The sequence below is a fragment of the Fulmarus glacialis genome, unplaced genomic scaffold, assembly GCF_000690835.1.
Source record: "Fulmarus glacialis isolate BGI_N327 unplaced genomic scaffold, ASM69083v1 scaffold2818, whole genome shotgun sequence".
In the NCBI taxonomy this organism is placed as follows: Eukaryota; Metazoa; Chordata; class Aves; order Procellariiformes; family Procellariidae; genus Fulmarus; species Fulmarus glacialis.
This window is the reverse complement of record NW_009228767.1, coordinates 15,408-40,726: the sequence shown is the minus strand read 5'-3', so window position 1 is coordinate 40,726 and position 25,319 is coordinate 15,408. Positions and strand designations below refer to the sequence as shown.

The window sequence follows — 25,319 nt, the reverse complement described above, 5'->3', positions numbered from 1 at the left end:
CTGTTGCAGGTCTCCAGCAGTTCTGGTTTAATTTTCCCCTTCCAGCCTCAATTGTTCTGTGATTCTGTGGCCATCTGCATTTATTTAGAATTTTTCTTTCAACTGAGTATTAATATCCAGTGTCCAATTTGAAGGAGAAATTTTTCAAAATCTCCAACAACAGAGGATAAAAACACTTCTGATGTGTACATTAAGCAGTCATATATGATTTCAAAATGTGCAGGGGGAACAGTAAATGCCTGATGTCCTGAGAATTTGAATTCTTAATATTTAAGCTATAGAACAATGTTCATGTAGCAGGTGCTTTTCTTGGTTATCTGCAAAGAGCTGAACAATACAGGATGTAGGAGAAAAGTTTGTGAAAGAAAATGCTAATACTTTTAAACGATTTAAAAATTCCTGGTCCCACTTATGAAAGGAAGATAAAACTCTATAATCCATGAGGTAAGAAATGACCAGAGTCACTGCTACATGAATTTCTAAAAGTAAGATGCATCCTAAAGCATTTAAGAGTTCAATTTTTACCTTTTTTTTTAATAGTCCTTTTGTTAATATAATTTTGTAAGTAGCAACAAACTTTATGCATCTTTCACCATAGTGCTATAGTAGAGATTGTTTAAAATGTTAAATATTCCTGGTATAATTCGGTTCTCTGTATGCAGTTTCTACCCGTGTATATTCCTTCAGAAGAAGAAAGAAAAAATCCAGCGTTATATGCCAATAACGTCAGACGTGTTATGGCAGAGTAAGTATGTTGTAATATGGAATAAAAATAGACATGTGATTTTAATTTTAGGATCAAGAAAATGTCATGAAATCAAGTCAGTGTGGTTGCTTGCTTGCAAAGAAGCTTGTAGTCTGCAGTAGTGTATACAAAACATTTTATATAGAAGTTGCCTTCCTCTATGAGGAGGCCAGGGAGCCACAAATACAGCAGGAACTGTAGGAGTTGCTTAGTTTTTTAACATGTCTTCATGTAGCAAGCCAGTTCCGCTTGCTGCTGTGGCTATTTAGTCCTCTGGGGAGAAAGGTATAGTTGAATTGTATGAAAGTTAATGTAACGGAATTTTGTGCTACTGAGGTTGCATTTTAAGCTATGACTTTTTTAATGAGGTTAAGAATAGTTTCATGTATTCATTGTTCACCTGTTGTTGTTTCAAACAGTAAAGCACAGGAAGGCTGCTTGTGTTGGAAACAGAGCACTGATAGAATGCAAACAACTAACTGAAGTTGAATGTTAATGTGAGGACACTTAACAACACTTGTCTATAGTGTATAATAAAGCTAACATTGAATACTCAGACCTTCATTCTCTCTTGTTGTATTTTTCATTAACCTCTCTTGTTCATTCATTTTTTGTCCTTTCAGTAAATCTTCCATTAGTCAATATACGTTCTTTTCAGTATTTAGAGAGAACCCTCAGGTCTATGATCATTAATAACTCTTAAAGGATTTATGGATCTTTCTACTCCTAATTTTGAAAGAACTTGTGAAATTTTAATTTCCTTTGTGTAACTTCTCTCCCATTTCTAAGTTATCAGTTTCAGCCAAAGGCCACTTTGTAGACAGAAACTGGTAATTCTTCTCTGGTTTATAAGCAGAACCCAGCTGTCTGAGTTTCCTTAAGGATGTTGGGCCTATAATATAACAATAGATCAATACTCGATCCGTTGTATGAAAGGACATTTCTCACAAAAAAAAAAAAAAACAAAAGCATCTGTGTGAATCAACCTGTCTTAGAGTTGTGATAGCCTCAAAGACTTCTGTAGTTAATTTAAGACAGTCAACTGGTACTACATAAAAGTGTTGTCCTTAGACTTTGGGTAGAAGGCTGTGTTAAGAAACCTTCATTCTGAACTTCACTCCAGTCAGATGACAGGGATTGGGTGGTATAAGGGGAAATTTTGAAAGATTACAGAAGTTTAACAACCTTCATGTTGAAAGTCTTCCCTTCTATGTGTGTGTAGGAGGAGAGAGATATTTTCCTCTTCCTTTTGTTTCTCCCTCCCACCTCAGAAGAATTAGGCATTTGGGGTAACAGAAGTGGGATGCAGGTCGAAAGGGAAGACTGTCAGAATGGGGGATAGCAAATATGGCTTGCTTTGAGATGAAGAAAGGGCTGCAGATGCTGTGTTGATGTGAAAGGAAAATAAATGTGTTTGGATATCAAAATTCTGAAGTTAAAATGCAGATGGGAATAAACCAGAATTCTGACTCCTGGATACTGTGGATTACTGTAGACCACTTAAAATAACATCAGTGTAGCCAAAATTTGTTTACTTCTGACCACTTCCAGATGCTTACTTCTAGTGGCAGTTCTCCAGACTCTCCCAGTTCATTCATGTGGCTTTTGGTGTAGGAGATAGCAGCTCAGATGCTGTCAATCTGTTCTGGAGCTGTAGCAGTTGCAACTCTAGCACCCCAGGTGCTGTTTGGTACTAGCATTGCACCCTGCATTGCTGAATAAAAGACAGTATTACTACTTCATCTAGATTTGTCTCCTTTTCTTGAAGATTGAATCGGTGACAGTGTACCATTTTAATGTCAAAAGGTCACTTCAGGATCTGTTTAGGTGTCTGCTTTCCCCTTCCTCCCCATCATATTTTTCTGGAAGCAGAGTCTAATCCTACTGCATATTTTATAGCAGCAGAGGTGGCAGTCCCAGATAATAATGCATTTGTGAGTCTAGAACCAGTGTTGCAGCAAAACCTTGTGTCTTGCCCCTGATTTCAAGGGGAACTGATAGAACTTGCTGAATGCAACAATAGATATTATTTTCACTCCTGAAATCTGTTTGCCTTCATCAGAATCTTGTCTCGTGAACAGCTTCTGTGAAGTGTTGAACAAAGCACTTGACAGGATGTTTTATTCTTATGCTGCTTCTACTTATTGACTCTATGGACAATTTTTGGTTTAGCCTTATTTGTTTAGCTTTTCTGTGGGCAGCCACAGATGCGAGTGATGGGGGTCTCTAGATAGTTCCTGTTCACTTATATATAAATTGAATATTTGACAAAGGAGATGCTGTCATTCACAGAGGTTTGCTTCATTAAGACATTAGTTTCTTGCATGACAGATGAATTTACTTGCCCAAAAAGTGAAATCCAAAGTGAGCCTGGCCTTTTGGCTTTCTGTTTCAGGCCAGGGACTTCAGGTTCCCTCAGGCAGCCATACAATAACAAAGGAAATGCCATTTTTTAACTGCTGTAGTGCTCTACTTTCGAAGATGCATTCAAGTGTTAACCCACCATTTCTATCATTCATCTTTTCTGCTGCCATATACCATCCATTTGAGTATGAACACACTGGTTTGTTTTTCCTGGACCATGCTGGGGATGGATTACTATTCTGAAAGCACCCTTTCCTCCTGCCTTTCAGGACCTCATTCCATAGACTTTTTTTCTAAACTTAACCTAGTTTATGTTTTAATTAGTTCAAATGTAATATGAGGTGATCTCTTCTTGATTGGTGGTGTTTCAGTATTTGTGCACTGATCTGTCACCAAATTCCACAAGAATCCAGGTGATATATTTCCATTTTTTAAAGGACACTCTGTCATGGTAGAAAATGAATTTAAGGCTCACAACTTCTACAGACCTTTCAGTTGAGTCTGTGGCTATTTGCTTCCTGCAATGCTAACTTGTAATGATATCTTTTTATTGGAGTAGTCCTCATCAGGAGGATGAGCAAGATCCAAGCCTTAGTGGTTGATCACTTCACAGCATCTACAAAAAGCCATAGTTTCTTTCTAAAAAGGTTTCTTAATCTCACCTATGCAATTACCAGTATTTTAATGTCTGTGATCTTCAACCTTTTTTCTCATTGACGGATATTTATTCAATAGCATTGGGCCAAAAACTAGAATCATGTGCAGTCTTGTTACAGCCACTATGCTCACAGTTTCTTCTGTTTTGGGGATTATCTCTGTAATCAGAACTGGAATTACTTACGCAGGATAGCCACTGCTGCTGAATAGTTACTCCATGCTTGTCTTCGTTTGGATTGTTTTCTTATTCTGCACAAAAGGTATGTGCAGATTAGATTAATCTACTGTTTAAAGTACAGACCCCTACTTACTCCCTATCAATATGCTTTGCATTTGATTTTCTCGTACAACCTATTGAGTTTGCATGAGTCTGTCTGTCTTTGGTCTTTCTGGCCTTGTTCTGGCTGCAACTCTGTTTAGTCGATACCCATCTCATCCACAACACGCTATCAGGAAGTGTGTTTAGAGTCACTTTCAAATCACTGAAAATGTTGAGTGCTTTTAAATATGGCAACAGTCCATGCAGGTTCTCTCTTTAAAATAAATAAATAAAATTTGGTGATATCTTGAGTTTTAATTCACTTTCTATGTTCTTTACTGCTCTAATACAGTTCTGATACCACCATGCTAGTAAGCCATGCCATGTAGATACATATTATATTGGCTCACTTTTGTAAGTATTACAATTGCAAAATCATCACTTTGGTCTTCATGTGCGTGAGCTGATATCACTTTACATTGATGGTAGTCAACGTGGATTATTTTGATCTGTTAATTTATTAATTTCAGCACTTACTGTTTCTTCTATATATTTTCTAGTTGGGTGTTAAGCTTTCTGGCCTATGTTGTTACTTTTTTTTTTATATCTTCGAAGTATTAACTCATGATTTACTGGAACTACAGTAGTGTTGTAAAATTGTCGGTGTGTAGACTTGAGGCTTCAATCCCCGCTCTTCTAGAATTATTAGGAACAAATCATCTGACCTTGCCATCACAAGTATTTACTTCTAAAAATTTCTCAGTGATAAAGAAAACATCTCTACCACTGTTAAAGCATTGGAAACGACTTCATTTTATTCATAAGGTATTGTTTCCTAATGTAAAGTATTTATTGCATGTAACAGCTTTTTTGCCTCTTGGCAATTTTACTATCCTTAGCTAGTTATGCTACTATCCTCATAAGTTATGTCACTGTTTATATTTTTTTCTTATGCTTTAAAAACAGTCTTATGCTTCTTAGCTGCATCAATTGCAACTTTTTCTCTGTCTTTTCATATCGTGTCTTTCGGCATCACAGTTTCTAATTTACTGATACCCATTTAAAGTTCATTTGTTTTGTGGTTTCTTTAGGGTTTTTTCCCTAAAAAAAAAAAAAAAAAGTTGTTTCTTTTCATTGTGCGATTGTAGCCATTTGCCTGTTGAGTAGATTCTTGAACACCTAATTTTAATTAGCACTGTTCTGGAAGTTATCTGATAGTTGTAAAGTAATGAAAGTACTGTTTGGGTATAGAAGTATTGCTTTAAAAAAAAAAAAGTATGTAACCCTTCCGCTCCCACTTTGCAAAACAGAATTTGTTAGTTTGTTACCTTACTATCCATTGGGCCTCAAGTATATTTAAAAGGAGTATGTCAGTAGCTCAGCTTCTAGTTAGTTGCATGTACTTAGCACTATTCATTTTGTATACAAATAAGCCAATGGAAGTGCAGGCAGCTAATTGTGCAAATCTGCACTGCAGGCTTTTTGTGCGAGTTTAGAGTAACCTCACCCATAATTACAGATGTAAACTGCTTAGATAATTATATGCAGACCTGTTGGACACTTATTAACATATAAATACAATTTGTTTTCCTTTAGTTTGTTAGTTTCTCTTACAGAGAATATGGTTTAGATGGTACAATTTGGAAAAAAATGCAAGTTAAAATATTGCAACTTTGTTAATTTTTTTATGCATATGGCAGATGTTTAGACTGAAACCTGATGGAAACTGGACACCTTTCCCCCTTTGTTTTTCAAAACTGTAAGCACCTCAGAACTGAAGTTCTGTCAGCATTCCTGATTTGAGCATTTCATTTTTCTGATCTTTCTGGTGTTAGAACTCAGCATTGTAACTACATACACGACACTGTCCAGGAGTTTTGAAGTTTCTTTTGTGGCAAGCGCAGAAAGGTAGACTTCCTGTAGAAATACCAAGATGTCATAGTCTGGTTTGCATTTTTCCAATAACTTTGTTTTTCTTCTCTACTTACACAATTGTTTAAAGACATGTTTTTATATTTACAGTAGATGCTCAAATCAATTAAAGTGCAGAGTGTTAGACATGGAACTTGAAAACGTCTTCCTTATGTTTCCTTGAAAACGTCTTCCTTATTCCTTGAAAACGTCTTCCTTATGTTTCCTCTGTCAAGTCCTTGCCAGGATCACCTTCCCTTTGTTGGAGCATGTCATACTGTTAAAGCCGTAACTCTTGTTAGCTTGACATACAAGGATTACGTTTTTGCTTTTGAGGAAAGAATCCTTTTTTCCAGCATAGTGGTGAAGGCAAAAGATATTACAGTGTCTTCTGTGTCCATTTCACCTTTTCTCATTTTCTACATAGTCAAAATGAGATTTTTTTTTTTTTTTTTTTTTTTTTTTTGCAGGCTTTGACAGTATCAGAATGTGATCTCTGCTACTGTATGTGATATGGTAATGCTGAAGAATAGCCTTGAGGATGTGGGTTTACAGTAGCTTACTGGTCTATCTCGTCGCTATTTGTTGTATTTTCAGGGGCCAACTAAATCTAACTTTTGAAAAACTGCTGTGCTTTGTGCCTATGCTGTCTGAAGTTTTATATGTGGTTCTGCCAAAGCACTGGTTGAATGCTCAGCACTCAACTTTGAAATTCAAGACTTTTTTTTGTCATTTTTATACCATCAAAGGCATGAGGATCAGTATAAGTGGAATTACTGAAGTGCTGGAGTTAACAAGCATCCATTTGTTTAGGTTTCAGGCTACATACAAAAGTGGAGATGAGAACTACATTGGGCACTCTGTTTATTTCTTTGAATGCTCTAAGTGTGGCAATTAGGCAAACGTAGTTACTGAACAGGGTTAACTCTGTGCAGCTTCTTGCTAAGTTTATTTTCTCAAGGAATAAATAAATTTTTTAAAGGTAAGTAATATTTTTGCAACAGTCTGGTTTGAACTAGATTTTTGAATGCTGACAACACAAAGAGAACCTGCTTCATTTTTCACCCCTTGAAGATTTGTGATGTACAAGCCTACAAGACCAACAATTACAGGACCCATTTTCTTAACACTAGGGATAAATGCAGCTGTTAGCAGCTGCTGCTTCTGTCTACAACTTAAACCATGATGACATATTATATTCTGAACTCCAGACTCTTATGACTGGACCTTCATTTGCTTAGAGAATATCACAAAGTAGGAGTAGTCCAAGGAGAGAAAAGGGGCTATCTGCCCTGGCCTTCCAAAACTAAATAGGTGAAAGCTCTCCAGCTTGGGAAAGAAAGAAAGAAAAAGGAGGAAAAAAAAAAAGGGGAAAAATAAGTGTGGAGGGTTGTTTTGACATCAGTAAAATCATGAGTGGTCTGGAAAAGCATAATAAGGGAAGTCAGTTACTTTCCGCAGCAAAGAGGTAGAAAGCACTCAACAGTAGATCAGCTGAAAGTAAATGGAAATACTCTTTAAAACATGTACAAAATTGTGGCATTCACTACTAGATGAATAAAATTAATTCATCAGAGCTGAGATACACTGTAAAAAATTTGGTCTATCAATGATTCTAAAACACAGTGGTACGAATAGTTTCTGGTTCAGGAAGTTCCTGTACAGATGACGACTAGAAGCTGGGATTATTTGTCCACCATGTTTTGTATGTCTTTTTCCTAAATATCTGATAGTGAAGTAAAATACCAAATTTGATATTCTTTTAATGTTTTCAGCATGCTATAAAGATTATAGCTGATTTAAAGAGTTTTTTTGAGCAGCCTGTGGAATATTTTCTAGATTAGTTCACAGTTCTGCTTATTAACAATTTAAAACATTTTGAAAATGTTTTTGTTGAAGCACAGATTCAGAATGTCACAATATTGCCTATACTACTTTCTCTTACTTTGCATAATATTACAGCAGCCACATTCTGTTTTATGTTCAGAATGCTGCACGCGTAGTGGATTGGTATGCAGAATATGAGAAAGTTGATAATTTATTTTTATATTATGACTGCACAAGTGTTAGACATAGGGGGCTGTTTGGTGTGAGAAGTCAGGATATAAGAAGTACAACTGTTGTGTGTAACAGATTGGGTTTGCAGGAAGGCTTTTGGGTTTTGTTTGGTTTTGGTTTGGTTTTATTTTTTGAAGTGACTTGCTGACTTTGGAATTTCATGTAGTGTGATATCATGAAAGGTAAATAGGCAGCATTTCAGGGAAGGTAGGGAGCGAAAAAGTCTCAAGGTATGTCAAGCCAGACATGCACGTCTGGCCATATAAAATTGCTGAACATTAAAAAGGCCAGGCTTGGGATAACTGACTGTGAAAGCAGAGTTAGTATGAAGAAAAGAGGGGAGAAAAAAATGCTTCCAAATGAAGATATGGGAAAAGCTGTTATATTCCTAGTTTATTAAAAACATTGGGTTGCACTTGCCATTTGCATCTCAAATTGAAATGATCTTTTTTTTCCTAGTAGTTGAACTGAAGTAGAGAAAGATTGCCCTGGAGATAAGTTGGAATAGTCTGGTAACTGGTTCTGTAGAAAATCGTGTGAGTTGCAGTTGCACCCAGGCTTTACAGTGAGCTCTAGTATGCCAGTCTTTATTTTAAGAAATTGAAAAATTCACAAGTCTTAGCACAAATAATGAACTTTATATGTTCCCCAGCTTCAGTTTCTTCAACATTCTGAACTGAAATTAGCAGTGTTGAACTGCTAGCCCTATACAGTTTGTGCTTTATCTTGTGAACTCAGGAGCCCCTTGAACTCTAATTTATCTGGCCTTGGTTGATCCTATGACTGAACTTTACTGTGACCAAAAGTTGTTTCTTCCCTTCTTTACTTCTGATCTTTGTAGTTCTGAAAGTCTGGATGTTTATATAAACACACTGTTTCAGTTAATTTTGCTTTTTTTGGAAGTCCAAAGGCTGGAAAATAGCCAACAAGTGAGGAAGAGAAGATGCTTTTATCCTTCTCAATCCTGTTTTGTGTATGTGTTGACACTGGGCATACATGCAGGCATTAATTGTAGGAATTTTCCTGTACTGATAGCACTATAAGTCTGGCCCAAATACCACTCCTTCTGTAAGGGGTGCACACAGCTATAAAAAGATGCAGGTTGTGTTTTCCCCTTATGGTTTGGCTGAGTTTGAGATGATCCCTGCTTTTGTTTGGAATTTGTTCTGTACCGTAAGTTTGGGTTTGGTTGGTCGTTGGTTTTTGTTTGGTTGTTTTTTTAATTCCTCTTTGGCTAGGCTCCTTCAACGTGTTTGGGGACCATTATTTAGGAGAACTTATTTAAGTCTGGCGTCAGTTCTGGGATGGCAGTCAGTCAGGCTTCTACCCTCCCCCCAGGTTGAGTGGCCTGATCTTTCTTAGTCATCCTTCTTTTGATGTGTTTGAAAAACTTTTAGCTTTTAGTTTTAACAAGTTACTGTTTCTTGCTTTGGCTTGCCATCTTATGGCTATGTTTTAACTTGTCTGTCTTCTCTGTTTCCCTTGAGAGAACATGTTTGGTTTTTTTAAAAAAAAAAGTCTTTTTATTCTAATTGCCACCTTTAATCAGTTGCCGAGTTATACTGGCTTTTTTTTTTTGTCCTTTCAGAACCTTTCTTGATAAGTGTCTTGTAACTTCACCTGATTCCCTAATACGGTGTGTTGTTTTGTACCACAAATGAACACTTTAGCCTTTCAGTTTCTTCTTTTAACTTATTTTTAACCAGCTTCCCCTTTTCTGTGTAGTTGCTCTATGCTTCAGCTGATCACCCATAAGTTCCTGTATTTCTGTTGTGTGCTATACCTGCTGTTGCCTTAAGATCTGATGAAATTTGGTGTAATATGCCTGGCTGGGTAAGACCTTTGGTTATTACCACATTCTTTTATGTAAGCCACTTTGGATAGTACTGCTTGTAGTATGTTCTTGCTGAACTCCTAGGAGTTGAGCTATTTCACTGACAGTTGACAGGGAAGTTTATAAGGGTGATCTAGTGCGCACACAGTACAAAAGAAGGGAATAGGAAGTAATCTAAACTAGCAGGATAGACTTTCCTCCTTTCATCCACCCCTTTTTCTTCTTCCAAGGAAAATTCATTTTGTATTGTATAATAACAATTATTTCATATTGTATAATACAATGCTATATTGAATACTATATAATATAAGTATTGACAAGACCTGCAATACCTGATCTCTAAGTCAGGTGGAATTTGGAAATGGATTTAAATCCCCACAGCATGAGTTCTTCATCTGGATTTTACGCAACATTCATTACTATGTTAACCATAAGTCTATGGGATGAAATATGGTATCACAAGAACCTCTCATCCATTCCATTAAGGTGGTTTACTGATTTGCAAATACTACTAGGGCACTCTTCATAGGAGGAGTAGAGTGATGAAACAGGAACAGATCAAAAAGTGAAAAATTTGGAGGAACTGAATTTAATTGCTTAGGATCACCCATATAAGGCAATCTAGCCTTCAACAGTCTGAGGATTTTAAGATTGCTTTTCTATGTACCTGTATCTTTTTGGTTTAGTTGGCTTTTTCCTTTTGTTTCTCCCTGTTTGTTGTTTCTTCTTGCAAGGGGGAGGCTGTTCATCCAAAATCACTACCCTGTATGTACTTGTTTTATTCATAAGTAGCTTATGAATAATACCTATTTTTTTAACATATTTGGTACTTTTGAGCTTGAATATCTGTTAGTGAGGTGTTCTTCCTGAATATTTGATTTTCTCAGCCTTAGAGAGAAGAGAGAAACCCTGATCAGTAGTTTTAATGCTAAGTGCATGTCTTAATAATGTATTAGAATTCCTGAAGTTTGACAATTAATTGGTGGATAAAAGGGAACTGGCTGATGTTATTTACATTGACATTCTAAGGCCTTTTAACGAGATTCTAGGGAAGAGGCTACTTAACAGAAATTAAGTGGTTATAGCATGACAGGTAACTGCCATTACAGATCAAACTGTCTATAATAAAGCGTAGAATTGAATGCAGAGTTTTCATCAAAGCCAAAATGACTGTGGCACGCCTCGGTGTTTTGTATGTCTTGCCATTACTGTATATTAATTTCACAGATGGAAAAGGTTGTTAGTAGTAAGGTAGAAAAATCTGTAGATGAAAAGGATGAAGGTAAGTCAAGAAAAAAACTTTGTGAAGATTTCATCAAACTAGAAAAGGCTGCACAAAGGAGATAATGTTCCGTACTAATATAAGTAAAATCAAGTATAATGGAAAACAAGGCAGATGAGTAACTCATATGCTGTAGTGTTTGCTTTCTAAATTGCGTCTTATGTTTGTACACTGAATTCTTAAAGGCCTCTTCCAAAATGAAGTGTCTTTCTCTCAACTTTGGCACAGCAAATGCAGGGCAACTACAGTATAAGGATTTCCTTGAAGTATCTTTTGGTGCTGCTATTACTACAGAGCATCAAGTTAGAAGTAAAGCAAAAATGAGTACTTAATTGTTTGGCATATAAAAACTTGGGAGTATTTTTTCTTCTACCTTTCTTATGGCATACACTTAAAAATAACTTGTATTTGCTTCGAGTTTAACTCTACATGCTTTTATACTTTATGTTCTAGCCATTCTTTATAGAGAAATGTTGCCTGTTGTGTAATTTTAATATTATCTGAAGGTAATAGTTGTTCTCCTTAGGTGATTCTTGATTTATTAATATGTTAGGGTAGTAATAATAATATAAATCTTTAACATAATTCTTAATAAATATATGTGGTTTTGTTCTAAATTAATAATTTTTAAACCCTTATTATTCACTTTTATGAAAATATTAAGGAATTTGAAAGTCTATGCACTGCTTAATTTCTCACTTGTGTGCTTTTATATTTTCATGTACTTGTAAAGTCAAAATAGATGTTATGCAATGGGTAGAGTACCATATTTCATTCTTTTTATGTGAACTTTCTTTTATGGGCTCTTCCTTATAGTTCTTCAGAATAGAGCGCATAATTGTTACAGGATTTTTTGCTATTAAAAAAGTGATGATTCTGCTCAGTTTTCTTAGATTATCTTGCTTACTGTGTTTCTCTGGTTTATTCAAGGGCTTTGGGAGTTTCAGTGACAGACTATACATTTGAAGACTGTCAGCTAGCTTTGGCTGAAGGACAACTTCGTCTGCCTTCAGACACATGTCTTTTAGAGTTTGCAAAGCTTGTGAGAAGCCTTGGGTAAGCATATACAATATTTATATGTAAGATGCATTATTGTTATATATCTATATTTATATAGTTTTCCCTTCATATAACAATATTGGATTTATGAATATATATGGAATGTTGTCGTATTACAATTGGGGAAACACTAATATAAAATTAAACCAATACTGTTCTCCACTTGCACGCAGCACCCCTAGATCCTAATGAGTAGGGTAGGTTGTAAAATTCATATTTTCATAGTCTGACAAGTGAGCAGAATGTCTGAAGTGTTCGTTCATGAACAAAACTAGAAGACACCTCCTGAAGAGGGTCAGGAATACTGTGGGATTCCTAATGTTTGATACAGTTAAGAGTCAGTTGCCCTTTCCTGTGACATCTATGAAGGGAGAACAGTGCTGCCACAGCAGTCTTGTGACTGAATTAATGTTGTAATAGTGAGGGCAGAGGGGTCACCCTTTCCCAAGAAGCACAAAGAAGTGGTTGATCTTTTGAGTAGGTTATACTAGATGGACTTTCTAATGAAACTGTAGCTTAGCATATGCAATGTGGCTTCTCTCTTCTGATAGCTTCAGTTCCCTCTGGCTTTACCTTTCAGGAAAGCTTCAGCGAACAGTGAAAAAATACACATAAACCAAATAGTAGAACTTGTTGCTGCTGTTTTCCAATTTTTCTCCTGTTTCTCCTCTCATCCTATTAAACAACCACAAACTAAATTTACAGCCTCATCATATTAACTGCTTTAATATATAAACACCCTTTTCCATTTTTTTGTCTCCTCACCTGAAAGCATAGAGCAAAGGTTCATGTTTCCGTTCTGTACTTTATTTCCTTTCACTAATTTTTCCTTCATCTTCCAGCTTGTGTATATAAATGAAAAAAAGAAAGAGAAAGACCTATTGGAGAATAAGGAATGTAGGACAGCATACATTATGCATTCAGATGACAAGCATATATTAATTCATTGTTGGGACCTCCATCTGAAAAGACATCCAGTGGGATAGGATAGACTTCTAAGGGGAAACTAAGATTCTTGCTTTGTTCCAAAGGCTCTGAATTTACAGTACTAAGAAAAAAAGCAAACAAAACAAAAAAAAAACACCAACCCAAAAAACCACCCATGTCTCTTATTATGCAGTTGATAATCCTGGGATTCAGTCTAATCCTCTTGTTAAATTGTTTGGCTTCTGTGTCCTCAATTTAAAGCTGTTCTTTCAAATTATGCTTTTCTGGGTTTTTGTTTTGGCCTCTAAAACAATTACATGCACATTTGAGTGAGGTTCCCCATAACCCAAAAGTTCTCTGTCTGGTTTGAGCAATTGTACATTGGTGAAATATTATCCTGTCTTGATTTGGATATGTGCCAGTAAGGCGGCTATTACAATGGTATTTTTCTGGCACAATTGGATGAAGACTGTAAGATGACTTCATCTCTAATGCACGTTTGATGGTGATGCAGTCATTTTGCTGTTTATTCAAAGATTTTGAGGCCACGGAGGCATTAAGATCATCCAGTCACATCCCTAAATAACGGGAACAGTAAATTTTATCTAATGGATTTTGCATCCAGTCTTAATACTTGTTTTTGAGCAATAACATACCTTCAGGGTAACATCCAGTTTTAAATGCAAGGTTTTTATAGTAAGGCAAATCCAGACTTCTTTTTGGTTTAGATTCTTTGAAATCAAGTTATACCTCAGTTTGCTACACTGGAGCGTTATTTCTGTTCACATTGTGTATCTACAGGATTTATTAACATTGTAAAATTTGCTTAGTCTGTGCTCAGCTGGATGGGATCCAATCCGGAAGCCATGCAGCCACAGCAGCGAGTTCTCATGCTTCATCTAATGAAGAGCTTGGGCTCCGTTAACCCAGCTATACAGCTGCCAGGTCACTGCTGGCTGAAACTCAGTTGCCTCGTACTGAACTCTGTGGTAAAATGACTGCTGTATCAGTGAGATCAATTGATCACAGTCTCATCTTCTCAAATTCTGCATTCATTAGTCCTCAAGCAGTTATGCTTCTGTTGAGCCTGATAATCTATGTCTGACCAATGAGCTGATTACTAAGCTGTATGCAATCTTTATTGTAGCTTTCATAGATTATAAATCCTCTGCTTCATTTGATGATTTATTCCACAATTAATTACCCCACTGTTTAAAGTGATTCTTTGTTTGTACTTTGGATATATTACCATGTTTTAGACATCGAAGCTTGTTTGGATTTCGTGCCTTATTAAAGACCTCTTCGGATATCTTCCCCTTCAGAAAGTGTTAATACAGTATAATTAAGTCTCATCTCCACCTTTTTATGAGATAGTTTTTATGAGCTGCTTTAGGGTAGTTGCCTGCAAGGAGATCCTTAAGTTCTGATTTGAATTGATTTGTTCCTATTGTTTCAAACTTTAGGCATTCACTTTGCCCATGAACTAGGAGGACCTTCTAGCCTTAATTGTTGTTCCCCTTTCTTATGGAACCGTGGCTTTTAGGCCATCAGTAGCTCCTTAGAGAATTCCCAGTTTTCAGTCAAATGATTTTCTAATTTTTTTTTTAGTTGTGATTATTCTCAGTTTTAGTGTTTTATTTTCTGAAACTTAGAGATAACCCTCCTCTCTTCAAAAAAAAAAAAAAAAAAAAAAAGCCAAATGTAGCACATACTGCAATCCAAAGTAGAAATTTTTTAGTGACTGTGTTCTGCTTGATGACCTCTGTTAGATGAGGTCTTGATGTAACCTGAAATTTTGCTCAAGTAATTCTAGTGGTCCAGGCCTTTTACATCTTTCTGAGGAAAGTGGGGGAAAAAAAAAAAAAGAAAAAAAAAAGTATTGATAGCTTCATCAAACTTTGAGCCAGATTAAGGATCATGTTTGCTTATTCCATGCTAGATTTTTTTTTTAAACTGATCGCTTCTCTTGTCTCTTGCTTTTCTGTCTACCCTTCAATTTGTTAACATTCAGTACTCTGCTACTGCATTATTTACTTGCTTCCTGGTTTGCTTTTTTTTCCCCAAATCTTTCACTTTTAAAACTCCAGGTATGATTTGGAATATCTAGCAAGGGTGGATGTGTCTCACCTCCTTCTGTTTTAGTCACTGTTTTCTACTTCCTGATTTTTCTTATTCATTTGCAGTCTTATTGGCAAATATTCTTTAAAAATTAGAAAAAATACATGAAAAATCTTAAGTTTTTTTTTTTTGGAGGCTAGGCAGCACTTGTACAAGATGGCACCTTTTCTCTTCCAGTATGGTAGTTGGCTTCCACTTTGTGCATCAAAAAGCAATAAGTATAGAAAGTACAGGAAGAGCATAATATGGTATCATGGTGAATGTGCGTTTTATTGTTGGTATACTTGTGGCACAAGACCCTTTGGTTTGTCAGGTTCTTGATTTGGTGTATGCATTTAGTACACAGACTCTGAGGTTCTTTGTACTTTTCACTGAAGACAGTATGGCTTTGCTGATATGTCCACTTCTTTTAAAAGGTATGGTTTGCACCAAATCATCTTTTTCAGGTCAGATTTCAGAAAAAATCCTCTGTTCTTGCCTTCTAGATTTCTTAGCTTTCTCAGTAGGATTACTCTTAGTTGGTAATTCTTACCTTTAACAATGGGTAGCAATTTATTTTGGAATTCTTTTTGGATCCTTAACTATCTTTTGCTTTCCTGAGCCTGAGTATTACTGGTGTCTTGTACCCATGTAATGGTTACTAGTGATGTCTGCACTGGAAGAGTGTTTGCCAGCCTTAGCAAGCCTGCAAGGTTTACCTCCTTACACACTCCCTGGCCCTGGTGAAATTCAGTGTTATAAACCTGCTTGTGTTGTCTTTTAAAAGCCACCGTATTTTGGTAAGAATGGCCTGAATTAAACAGCAGTTCCATTTTGACCACTGCTCTCCAATATTACCTCATCCAGTTGGCCACAAGGATCCTACTAGGCAATGCCCCTATAGGCTCGTAAGATCTGCAAGGAGGAGATAATTACCTCATAGGCCTGTTGCCTGTCTATTCTTGCTCAACAGCCTTTACCATCCAGACTACATTGCAAACTTCTGCTGTCCACGTGTGCCTGAAATGGTGGTGCAGACTGTAGTTAGAGCTTTGCATCCCCAAAGTAATAACCCCTCACAGCTAACTAACAGTGCCATGACTTCAGAGTGCTCAGAGATCATCTATAACAAGAAAAAAACCCTGGAAGATGTTGTCCGTCTGCATTCATGATAAAAGCAATACTGTCCATTATAGGAGGTGGTCATAGATCAGGTTTAACATAACAAATACCAACCATGATAGACCCTGCCATGTGGATCAAGGCAGGGTGTCCCAGAGCATTCAGAAGGTCAGTTTTGCAGCTGTTCAGTATCCTTTCTCCATTATGACAAGAAGTTGCACAGAAGCACATCAGCAGACATAAAAATGAATGTATTGTGCTTTTCTGGCTTAGGGCATGTTTCTCTGAGCTTGCAGTTCACGGTAGCTAGCTACAAGATCCAGCTGTAAGACTCACTTCCGGCTTTGTGAGACACTAGAAATTTTTTGGTGGGTTCCCAGCATGCAAGAAAGGAGTTTGTTTTCAAATAGTCAAATGCAGCTAAAACTAGCTTTAAGGAGGTAAGACATCTCACTTGCTAAAAATAATGGTAATCATGCTGAAAATATCCTACCTTCAGGGATCTGGTTTTCCTTGTGAAGTCTGCTGTGAAGGATTTAATGTTCAGAGCTCTTAATCTTGAAAAACGTTCTTTCCATCTTCAGGGACTCAGGAATGACTTTTTGTTCTCTTTAGTGTGCACTGGCCTAAAAAGTGAAGCAAAACACCACAACAGCAAATAATGTTATGTATCGCAAAGCCTAGGTCCTGCATGGAAGCCATTAGGCAAACAAGCATGATTTCATGAGCAAAGACATCCACTGTTGGCTTTCTAGCTTTTACAGCCTCCTTTGGGATAAAAGTAACAATTTTAAAGGAATTGAGACATTCAAACCATTTCACATTGGTTCAGAACCTATTGTGGGATTTGGAACACATGGATTCAGAAGACTTCAGCATAGTAGGTCATGGTCATCCACACATCAATTACTTTCTGATTCTGAAAGGGCTGGAGGTAATGAGCCCACCTTGGATTACCAGAAGTACAATGCAGTCATATTCTAGCTGAAGCAGTAAGTTTGCCTCACTGACCTACATACTCTTTTTGAGATTGGCTCACATCTCTTCCTATATTTACAAAACCCGAACCATAAGATGTCTGTAAGATTTGTGGTAAGCCATGTTACTTTCTGTATAAGGTTTTGCCTTCAAACTTCTTAGCTTTTCGGACTTAATTGACTGGTGAAGAGGAGATCTCGCAAGTCTCGAATACTACTCACCAAACGAGTACTCCCTCAATTCTAGAAGGTGAATTTTGAGTCGATTCATTGCAAATCAAATCTCTTTGATTTAGAGACAGATGTTAGACTGCATAGTCTGTATCAGTGGGGGCTTATCTCAAGGGAGGATTCGGATGCCAGCTGTTCTCATCCTACAGTTAAAATCCATTTCGGCTACTACAGTAGGGGTGTATTATCTGTGGACACTTCTTATATGTAATCCTGCATGTGAGGAACTGAGTTCTGTGTGCATCTCAAGTCCTCCATGGATTCCTTTGTCGTTGTTCCTGCTATTTTTCTACTTGATCATGGAAAATGAATGTTTGCAGAGGAGTGTTTCACTGCTCTTTTTATACTGTCTAGGACCAAAACTTAAGATCGGTGCTTTAATGCCAGGACAGAGAACATATGAATGTTCTGTAGGGGCAATGGGTCTCTGGAAGAATTCTTGCATGTTTAGGTCTTATAATTCAGAAATACAGGGCTTGGCATTGTTTAGTTGGTACGTTTTTGGTAAGTCAGTTTAGGTAATGGCAGACAGCATAGTAGTTGTGTTTTTATTTAAAAGCAATGATTTTAGGAAGGGTCATTTCAGCAAGCAATCAAAGTCTGGAGCTGACGTATGAGAAAATCTTCCTACCAGAAATGCTCTTTATGTTTTTGCAGAAGCTCCTGAGAATGCTGATATTAAATATTTTATTCATTCTTGTCACTGAGCGGAAGCTGCTGAGGAGTCCCAGCTGCAGTCTGGGAACAATTCTGGTGTGAGCTTTTGAGTTCTGTAAATAACTGCTTTTCCTTGTCTGCAATAGCAAAATAGGCAACTGCAGAAGAATATTGTAGAAGGCTTTATTGGCTTCTTTCGTCTTTGGACAAGAAAGTTTGGATGCCCACGTTATCCTAAATCAATTCAGAGGAAACCTGCTGATCAAGATTTGGTTGATGTTGTATTAGGGAGGCAGTTTACTTTTCCCCACATACCTGCAGCACCATTTATTATATTCATAGTAAGACTTTTTTTCACAAAGCAAGAACAGGAAGCTTGACTTAGCAAAAAAAAAAAAAAAAAAAAAAAAAAAAAAAAAAAAAGAAAACAAACAAACAAAAATCAACAACCATGCAGTAGATATCTGCATAAATATAAAGCTGTTCATTCATCAGTCAAAATCTGGTTTTGCAATCAGAAGGACTGAGGGAGTTTCTGTAGCTGTATTAACTGCTATGACTTTGTTTGGGTCACCTCGTCATGGTGTCCAACTCTGGACTGAATGTGAAAAATGAGGACTGACAAACAGGATTAACAGTATAATCACTATTATGTAATCCCTGATTTCTTTTAGGCAAGATGCATCAGGTCTTTCCTGTTCAATGACATTAGTAAATTTGGAACCATAATTGGTTTATGTTACTGTCCTACAATACAGCCATATTCAGGTGACCTAAATCCTACCTAGTTCTCCATGCCTGGTATTTATTAGCTAGTTCTAGACTCTGTTCTAGACTTGTTAATGCTGAACTGCTTACACATACGGTTTATAATCAAGGTAGAAGAAAAGACACAAGTTTATGACCAGGGTTCCTAAGGCCTTGCAATAATTTCTAATACAGTTCAAGAACTAATGGGAGCCTTAAAATTACAGGAATACATTATTTTATAATAAAGTTGCTTAGTAATTCTGATTCCAGATTTTGTAATGTTTTACACCATTATCGTCATCCATTGCTTCATTTGGTATATTGAAATTTGTATTTTTAAAACTGGGTTTATTTTTAAAATGTGCAAAAATAATATGCTTTCTAGGCTGAAGCCAGAAACACTTGAGGATGATCTTGATAAATATGCTGCAAGTGCCATGAAAATGAAAAAAGAAAAGGTTGATCTTAAAGAATTTTCAGCGTACTTGGAATTTCCAGTTTCTCACACATTAGAAAGTATGTTTGGGCTTTTTGATGAGGTAAGAAACAACATCATGTTTAAAATTTGTACTACTTTTGGTAGACTGCGCTTTAGCCTAATTCTGTTCCAGTTGAATTCACTGAGGTCTGATTTGGGCCAGTGCTAAGTGCTTTTAAGCACTTCACCACAGTATTTGCATTTCCCTTTCAGCAAGGTAAGAGCACCTATCATCACCTAAATAAAGCATTCATTCAGGTAGAAGTTAAAAGGAGTATCAGTTGGACAAAACTGATTTTCTTTCTAGATACAAAATATGAAGAGGAAGAAAGATGGGTTCAGGCTAAACCTCTGCTGCTGCTTGTTGCAACTGAATGCAATGCCTATTAGCTGATATTTCACTTACCTTGTAAATAAATCATTTGTTCTTCTAGGATGCCTGAAACCGGAAGGACCTAGGAACTTGGCAAATGAGCCAGTTTTTCATTCCTCTGGCAATTGGTTAGAATGGGGAAATGACTATTATCTTTGTCTGGATGAGGTGCTGTTTGTACCAGGAGGTGGATATGTCCACAGTGGTCTCTCTTAGACCGAAGAGCAGATGTCATGTATTCAGGGCTTAAATTAAGCTACCTTTCCCTCTGGTTCTCCAATTTTAATTTCAACCTGGTAATTCAGATGGTTTAACATAAAAATCTTAAATATGCAGTGAAGGGTGACAATAGCAGCACTGTCTTCCAAGAATCTTTGAATTATGATTTCTGACTGAGACTCTGAAAAGGGCCTGCAGAGCTTTTATGACCCGGGTTCTTGCCCTGACGTAATTCCATTTCAGTGAGACTTTTTTTGCACTGGCATATGTAATGATCTTTCTGAATATTCTTTAGCAACTGTTAGTTATTTATGAAAGTTTTCAGACAATTGCAGTATTTTGAGGTGAGGTTTTCCTTCACAGAATGAAGATGGCATAATTGACATTCGGGAATTTGTCATTGCCCTGTCAGTTGTTTGTAAGCCATCCAAAACTCTGGAAACAATTCAGTTGGCATTTCAGGTAAGCAGCATTTTCTTCCTCTATGTAGTTTACTTATTTTTGGAAATTATTGATTAGACTGCCATTAGACTTAACAGAAGCTTGTTCCACATGCCCTTTAATACTTAATTACATTCTAAAGTAATGTTAATGGAAAGTTAGATTAAGAGGTCATGTTCAGAGGGAATGCGCTGCAAGTTTAAGTTGCATAAAATTATGGAAGTTTGCAGTTTGAAATTGTTCTCTGTGGAACTCTGGTAGAATCCTTTTCAGTACATTGAGTCTCAAACCTGAAGTCCTTTGTATTGATTCTTCTAAACTAAAGGCTAATGAGTTCTGCTTACTACTTTTCTAATGTTTCAATCAAATCTTATTTTTTAAGTTAATAAAATATTTTAAAACTTTTCCTACATGTTAATAGACATTGATTTTTTTTTAATCTCATTTTATCTTCTTGATAAGAAGTCTTACCATGTTTCTGTGTTGGTCCTGCAGTTTCTGCCCAGACTTTATGCTTCCCAGAAGTGCTCCTGATCTTGTTCTAGCCTCAGTGGTTTGTTGTAGCATCAGCATAGATGGTTAATGCAGGCTTTTTGGGAAAGTTACAGCAGCAATACTTAATGTTTGCCATTCCGGTGGGTTTGTCTGACACCTTCATTTATTACTTTTTAATTAATTTCTTTTATATTGCTATTTCAACACGTAAACTCTGCTGCATCCTGCATCATCCTTTCCCTTTGCCTTGAACTCACATGGTCTGTAGTGTTACTGAAACTGAAGAGTGCTAACTCTTGATGCTGTCTTCACTAGTGAATGCATAGAGTTGAGAACATTCAATTGCATGGTACTACATGGCAGCCTTATTTTCCGAGTAGTTGTTTTCAGGTTCTTCAGCATACCTGTATTATTCTTTTAACTGTGTTTTGCTAAAGAAATGAGGCTCCTGTTTAGTGTTCACATCTATCATTCTTACCCTTTGGTGAGTATCAAACAAATTTGACAAAGGAGGAAGGAACAAAAATATTTAGTTCCTACAAATACTGGGGGGAAATCTGCCTCTAATAGCTGCTGTTACTGCTACTTCTGAGGGAAAAGCAGAAAGGTCTCTGCCCTTACTTATTCCATTTGATCTATATAATGGCATGAGAAATGGTCAGGTGATGTTTGGTCAGCTCTGTGTCTTCATACTAAAATGAACAAGCTTAAAGTATACTTGAAGGTGGCTTTTGGGCAGTATTTCAGTGAGATTTAGCTGTCATTGGTGCATAATGTGCAATATACTTTTACCATTTTAGAGGAAGAAAAGCTCAGATTGGGCTGTTATTTTCTCTTTGGAAGCACCTAAATTTAAGTTAATAGAACTGTTTCTTAGAAAATGTTTGTTCTTCACTATCTGCTCTGTTCTTCAACTCATAATAAATAATTTTGAGTTCCCTGATTAATTGCAAAATATAAAATTAACTGTAGAACTGCAAAGAAGTTCTGTGCCTGTATTAAGAAGGGGAAGCACTCAGCAAGGGGAAGCAGGTATGGCTCATTTTATCCTGCTAGTGATGATTGGAAGGGCTAAAAAAAGTCTCGAGCTGAGGAATTTTTGCTCACAATAGTCTAGAAAAAAGGGAAGGAGAACCTTTTTCTTTTTTTTAAAATCCTTTCTTCCCCCCTGTCCTGGGTTCATGTGCAGTAAGGTATTCACACAACTTATTGGGAGCCATTGAAGGATCTAGCTGGTTCATGAATGTGTGACTTTGAACAGGTGCTGTCCTCTGCTGTGTGCTACTTTTTGCAAAGCACTTTGTCATTTGTTTTCAGGGATAAAGTGCAACATTTCATGTAGCTGAACAAGTTTTCAAAGTGGAAGTGTTTAGAATATGGCTGAAGAATTTGACAAATGGGTGTTACTGAGCCACTAGAGTTCTAAAGCAGTGGGCAATTAAAAGAGGAGGAGGGATTATTGCAATCAAGTCTAAGAGCAGCACTCCAGTGTAAGTGCTACACATCCTCCCTTCCTAATTGCTAAGGAAACTAAAGGGTGTTGTAAATCTTGCCAATATGATGTTTGTGAGCCTTACCATCAAGTATCACCTTTTGACTACTTGATCTGTGAAAATATAGCGGGTTCTATTAAACAAGTGTCTTGTCCTTGCCCCTACTCCTTGTGAAACATGTGCATCTAGGTGCTAGAGAGGAAAAGGCAAGATTCCTGATTTTCATGGAACTTCAACTTTTTTATTCCACTGACTTTTTTTATTCCATTGAGGTGTGCTGTCTCGTGACAGCAACTTCTGCTTGTGTGAAAAATACATCCTTTTGCCTGTTTTGTTCAATCTCATCAGTTCCCACCTTCTCAGTGATGTTTCCAAAATAGCATTTTTTTACATGGTTCAATATTTGCACTGTTGTTGTGCTTGAAAATGAGACAAGGATATTTCAAAAACTCTTCTGTCTCAATTTCCATTGCACAGTCAAATTGAGTTATTTTAGAAAGTTTAATGAAGCTGTATGTTACAGATGTTTTGAAATGCTCAAGTCCTTTTTTCAGGGGAAAACACTGTACATATACAAAGGTAGAATGAGACTATGAACAATTATTTTTAGTTATCAATCTGCTCTCAGTAGTAAAGCTAATTCTTTCTGTGAGGAAACACTTTGCTTCAGGACTTAAGAATATGCAAATTATTATTTTCTAGAATAAGTATTTGTAGAAAATTATAGGCCCATCACTGTATGGGGTAGGATTCTCCTGATTAATACAACGCCGTTTAGATGTAGGCGTTTTATGCAAACTGGCTGGTCAAAGGAATCTTGACTTTTACATCTGACCAAGTGGAAATGGTATCTGCTTTAGGCTGACCTAAATACATCTCCTGATTCCACAGACTCTCTTGGAGTTTGGACACGTAGCTCAATGGACTAAAAAGTATTCTCGATTACATATCTGCAAAACATGTTAGTGTTTGTCCTGGTTTCAGCTGGGATAGAGTTAATTTTCTTCCTAGTACCTGGTATAGTGCTGTGTTTTGGATTTACGATTAAGAATAGTGTTAATAACACACTGATGTTTTAATTGTTGCTAAGTAGTGCTTACACTAAGTCAAGGACTTTTCAGCTTCTCGTGCTCAGCTGGCCAAGAAGGCTGGAGATGCACAAGAAGCTGGGAGGGGACACAGCCAGGACAGTGACCCAAACTGGCCAAAGGGATATTCCATACCATATGATGTCATGCTCAGTATATAAACTAGGGGAAAGCTGGCCGGGGGGCCGCTGCTCAGGGACTGGCCGGGCATCGGTCGGCGGGTGGTGAGCAATTGCATTGCGCATCACTTCTTTTGTATATTCTTCTATCATTATTATTATTATTTTCCATTCCTTTTCTGTCCTATTAAACTGTCTTTATCTCAACCCACGAATCTTACTGTTTTCCCCCAATTCTCTCACCCATACCACTGCAGGGGGAGAAGTAAGCGAACAGCTGTGTGGTGTTTAGCTGCCTGCCAGGTTAAACCCTGACAGTTAAACAGTGTTGTCTCTGAATATCACTGAAATTCCAGTGGTTAGGCATGTAAACATAGGGTTTTTTTCTGAATATAGCAACCTTTCTTTCTAAGTGTACACAGGTGAACTAATAATCAATGCTATCTTTTACCCAGACTGATCAGAAATCCGTAGTAGATCATACCAATCTGAGAGTGACTAAAAATTTCCAATGCCAAATTTTAATTTTGCATAACTTCTTAGTGTGGTGCTGCCTACAGGAGTTAGCATTCAGCTTTGCAATGATTTGTCTTGCTGTCTTGATTCATAGCTGTACCAATCAGAAAGTGGAACTATAGAAGAAGAGGATTTAGCTCATATTCTGAAGACTGCCATGGGTGTGTCACAGATTAATGTTACGCATCTTTTTAGAGCTGTAGATGAAGAAGAAAAAGGAGAGATTACATATGGTAAGTATTTTAAGTGGATCTGAACTGTCATAAAATGTCAAAGTTGTCTGAACTCATGTTGATATACAAACCAGTTATATTTTTATTCAACTTTACCGTTTTTAGTTGGCTTGTTGACTTTAATAATGATAAAAGTGCTGCAGACAAAGTAAATTTACATTTAAAAAAAAATATTTGAGTTTCACCTTCAATATCAAATGCCATGTTTACATGTTTTCAGAGGTTTTCCCTTCCACGTTAAGTCAGGAAATACCTGCATTAGCTCTTTCAGCATATTCTGTTCTGTGACTTCTATGTATGTGAATATGTATTTTTAAGAAAGCTATCTTAGCTCTGTCCTGTTCTTGTCTCTTACATCTGTTCCCCACTATTTCTGCCCTCCCAGAATATAGGAGGATATAAGACTTTCTACTCCTATGATAATTGCTCAGCCTGTTTAAAAATAAGTCACAAGTGTGGCGGGGGGGGAATAAGGGGGTATTAACGAGGCTGCTCAGTATGTAGTCTGTAATGCAGGTGATATGGAGGCGAGAAAGTTGCATTTGAAAAATTGTGAGATCTGGGTGAATAGATTATGCTGGGAATCAAAGTACTCGTGTTACTTCAGATTCTTCATCTTTTATGCAGTAAGGTTCTAAATTTAGTTGTATCATTTAAGTATGAACTGAGTTGTCGATAGCCAACATATCATGTATCTCCAGAAGTAGTTATCACATGCCCTGTTTTAGTGGTTTTCCTTGAGGATAATCAGTATGTATTTAATTTGTAAAAATCTTACAAATTAAGACATCAGTGTCAGTAAATCACGATTCCTACATTAGTAATTCCTACGTTTCAATCATAAAATATGTATGTAAAGCTTCAACTACAAAACTATTTTAGAGTTATTGGAATAAGAATCATTGCCACTGCCCTCCCCTTTTTTCCTGACTGC

At 36.8% G+C, this 25,319-nt stretch overlaps 1 protein-coding gene across 1 annotated transcript in view; it reads left to right on the top strand.

The window, feature by feature from the left end:
- Window positions 1–25,319, top strand: part of LPCAT1 (lysophosphatidylcholine acyltransferase 1) — a 56,969-nt gene that overhangs the window by 27,043 nt on the left and 4,607 nt on the right. Inside the window, exons 8-12 of the mRNA XM_009583575.1 lie at window positions 663–745; window positions 12,041–12,166; window positions 19,316–19,469; window positions 20,364–20,462; window positions 24,247–24,385. Of these exons, the coding sequence (XP_009581870.1) occupies window positions 663–745; window positions 12,041–12,166; window positions 19,316–19,469; window positions 20,364–20,462; window positions 24,247–24,385 (601 nt within the window). The remainder of the gene's footprint in view (window positions 1–662; window positions 746–12,040; window positions 12,167–19,315; window positions 19,470–20,363; window positions 20,463–24,246; window positions 24,386–25,319) is intronic.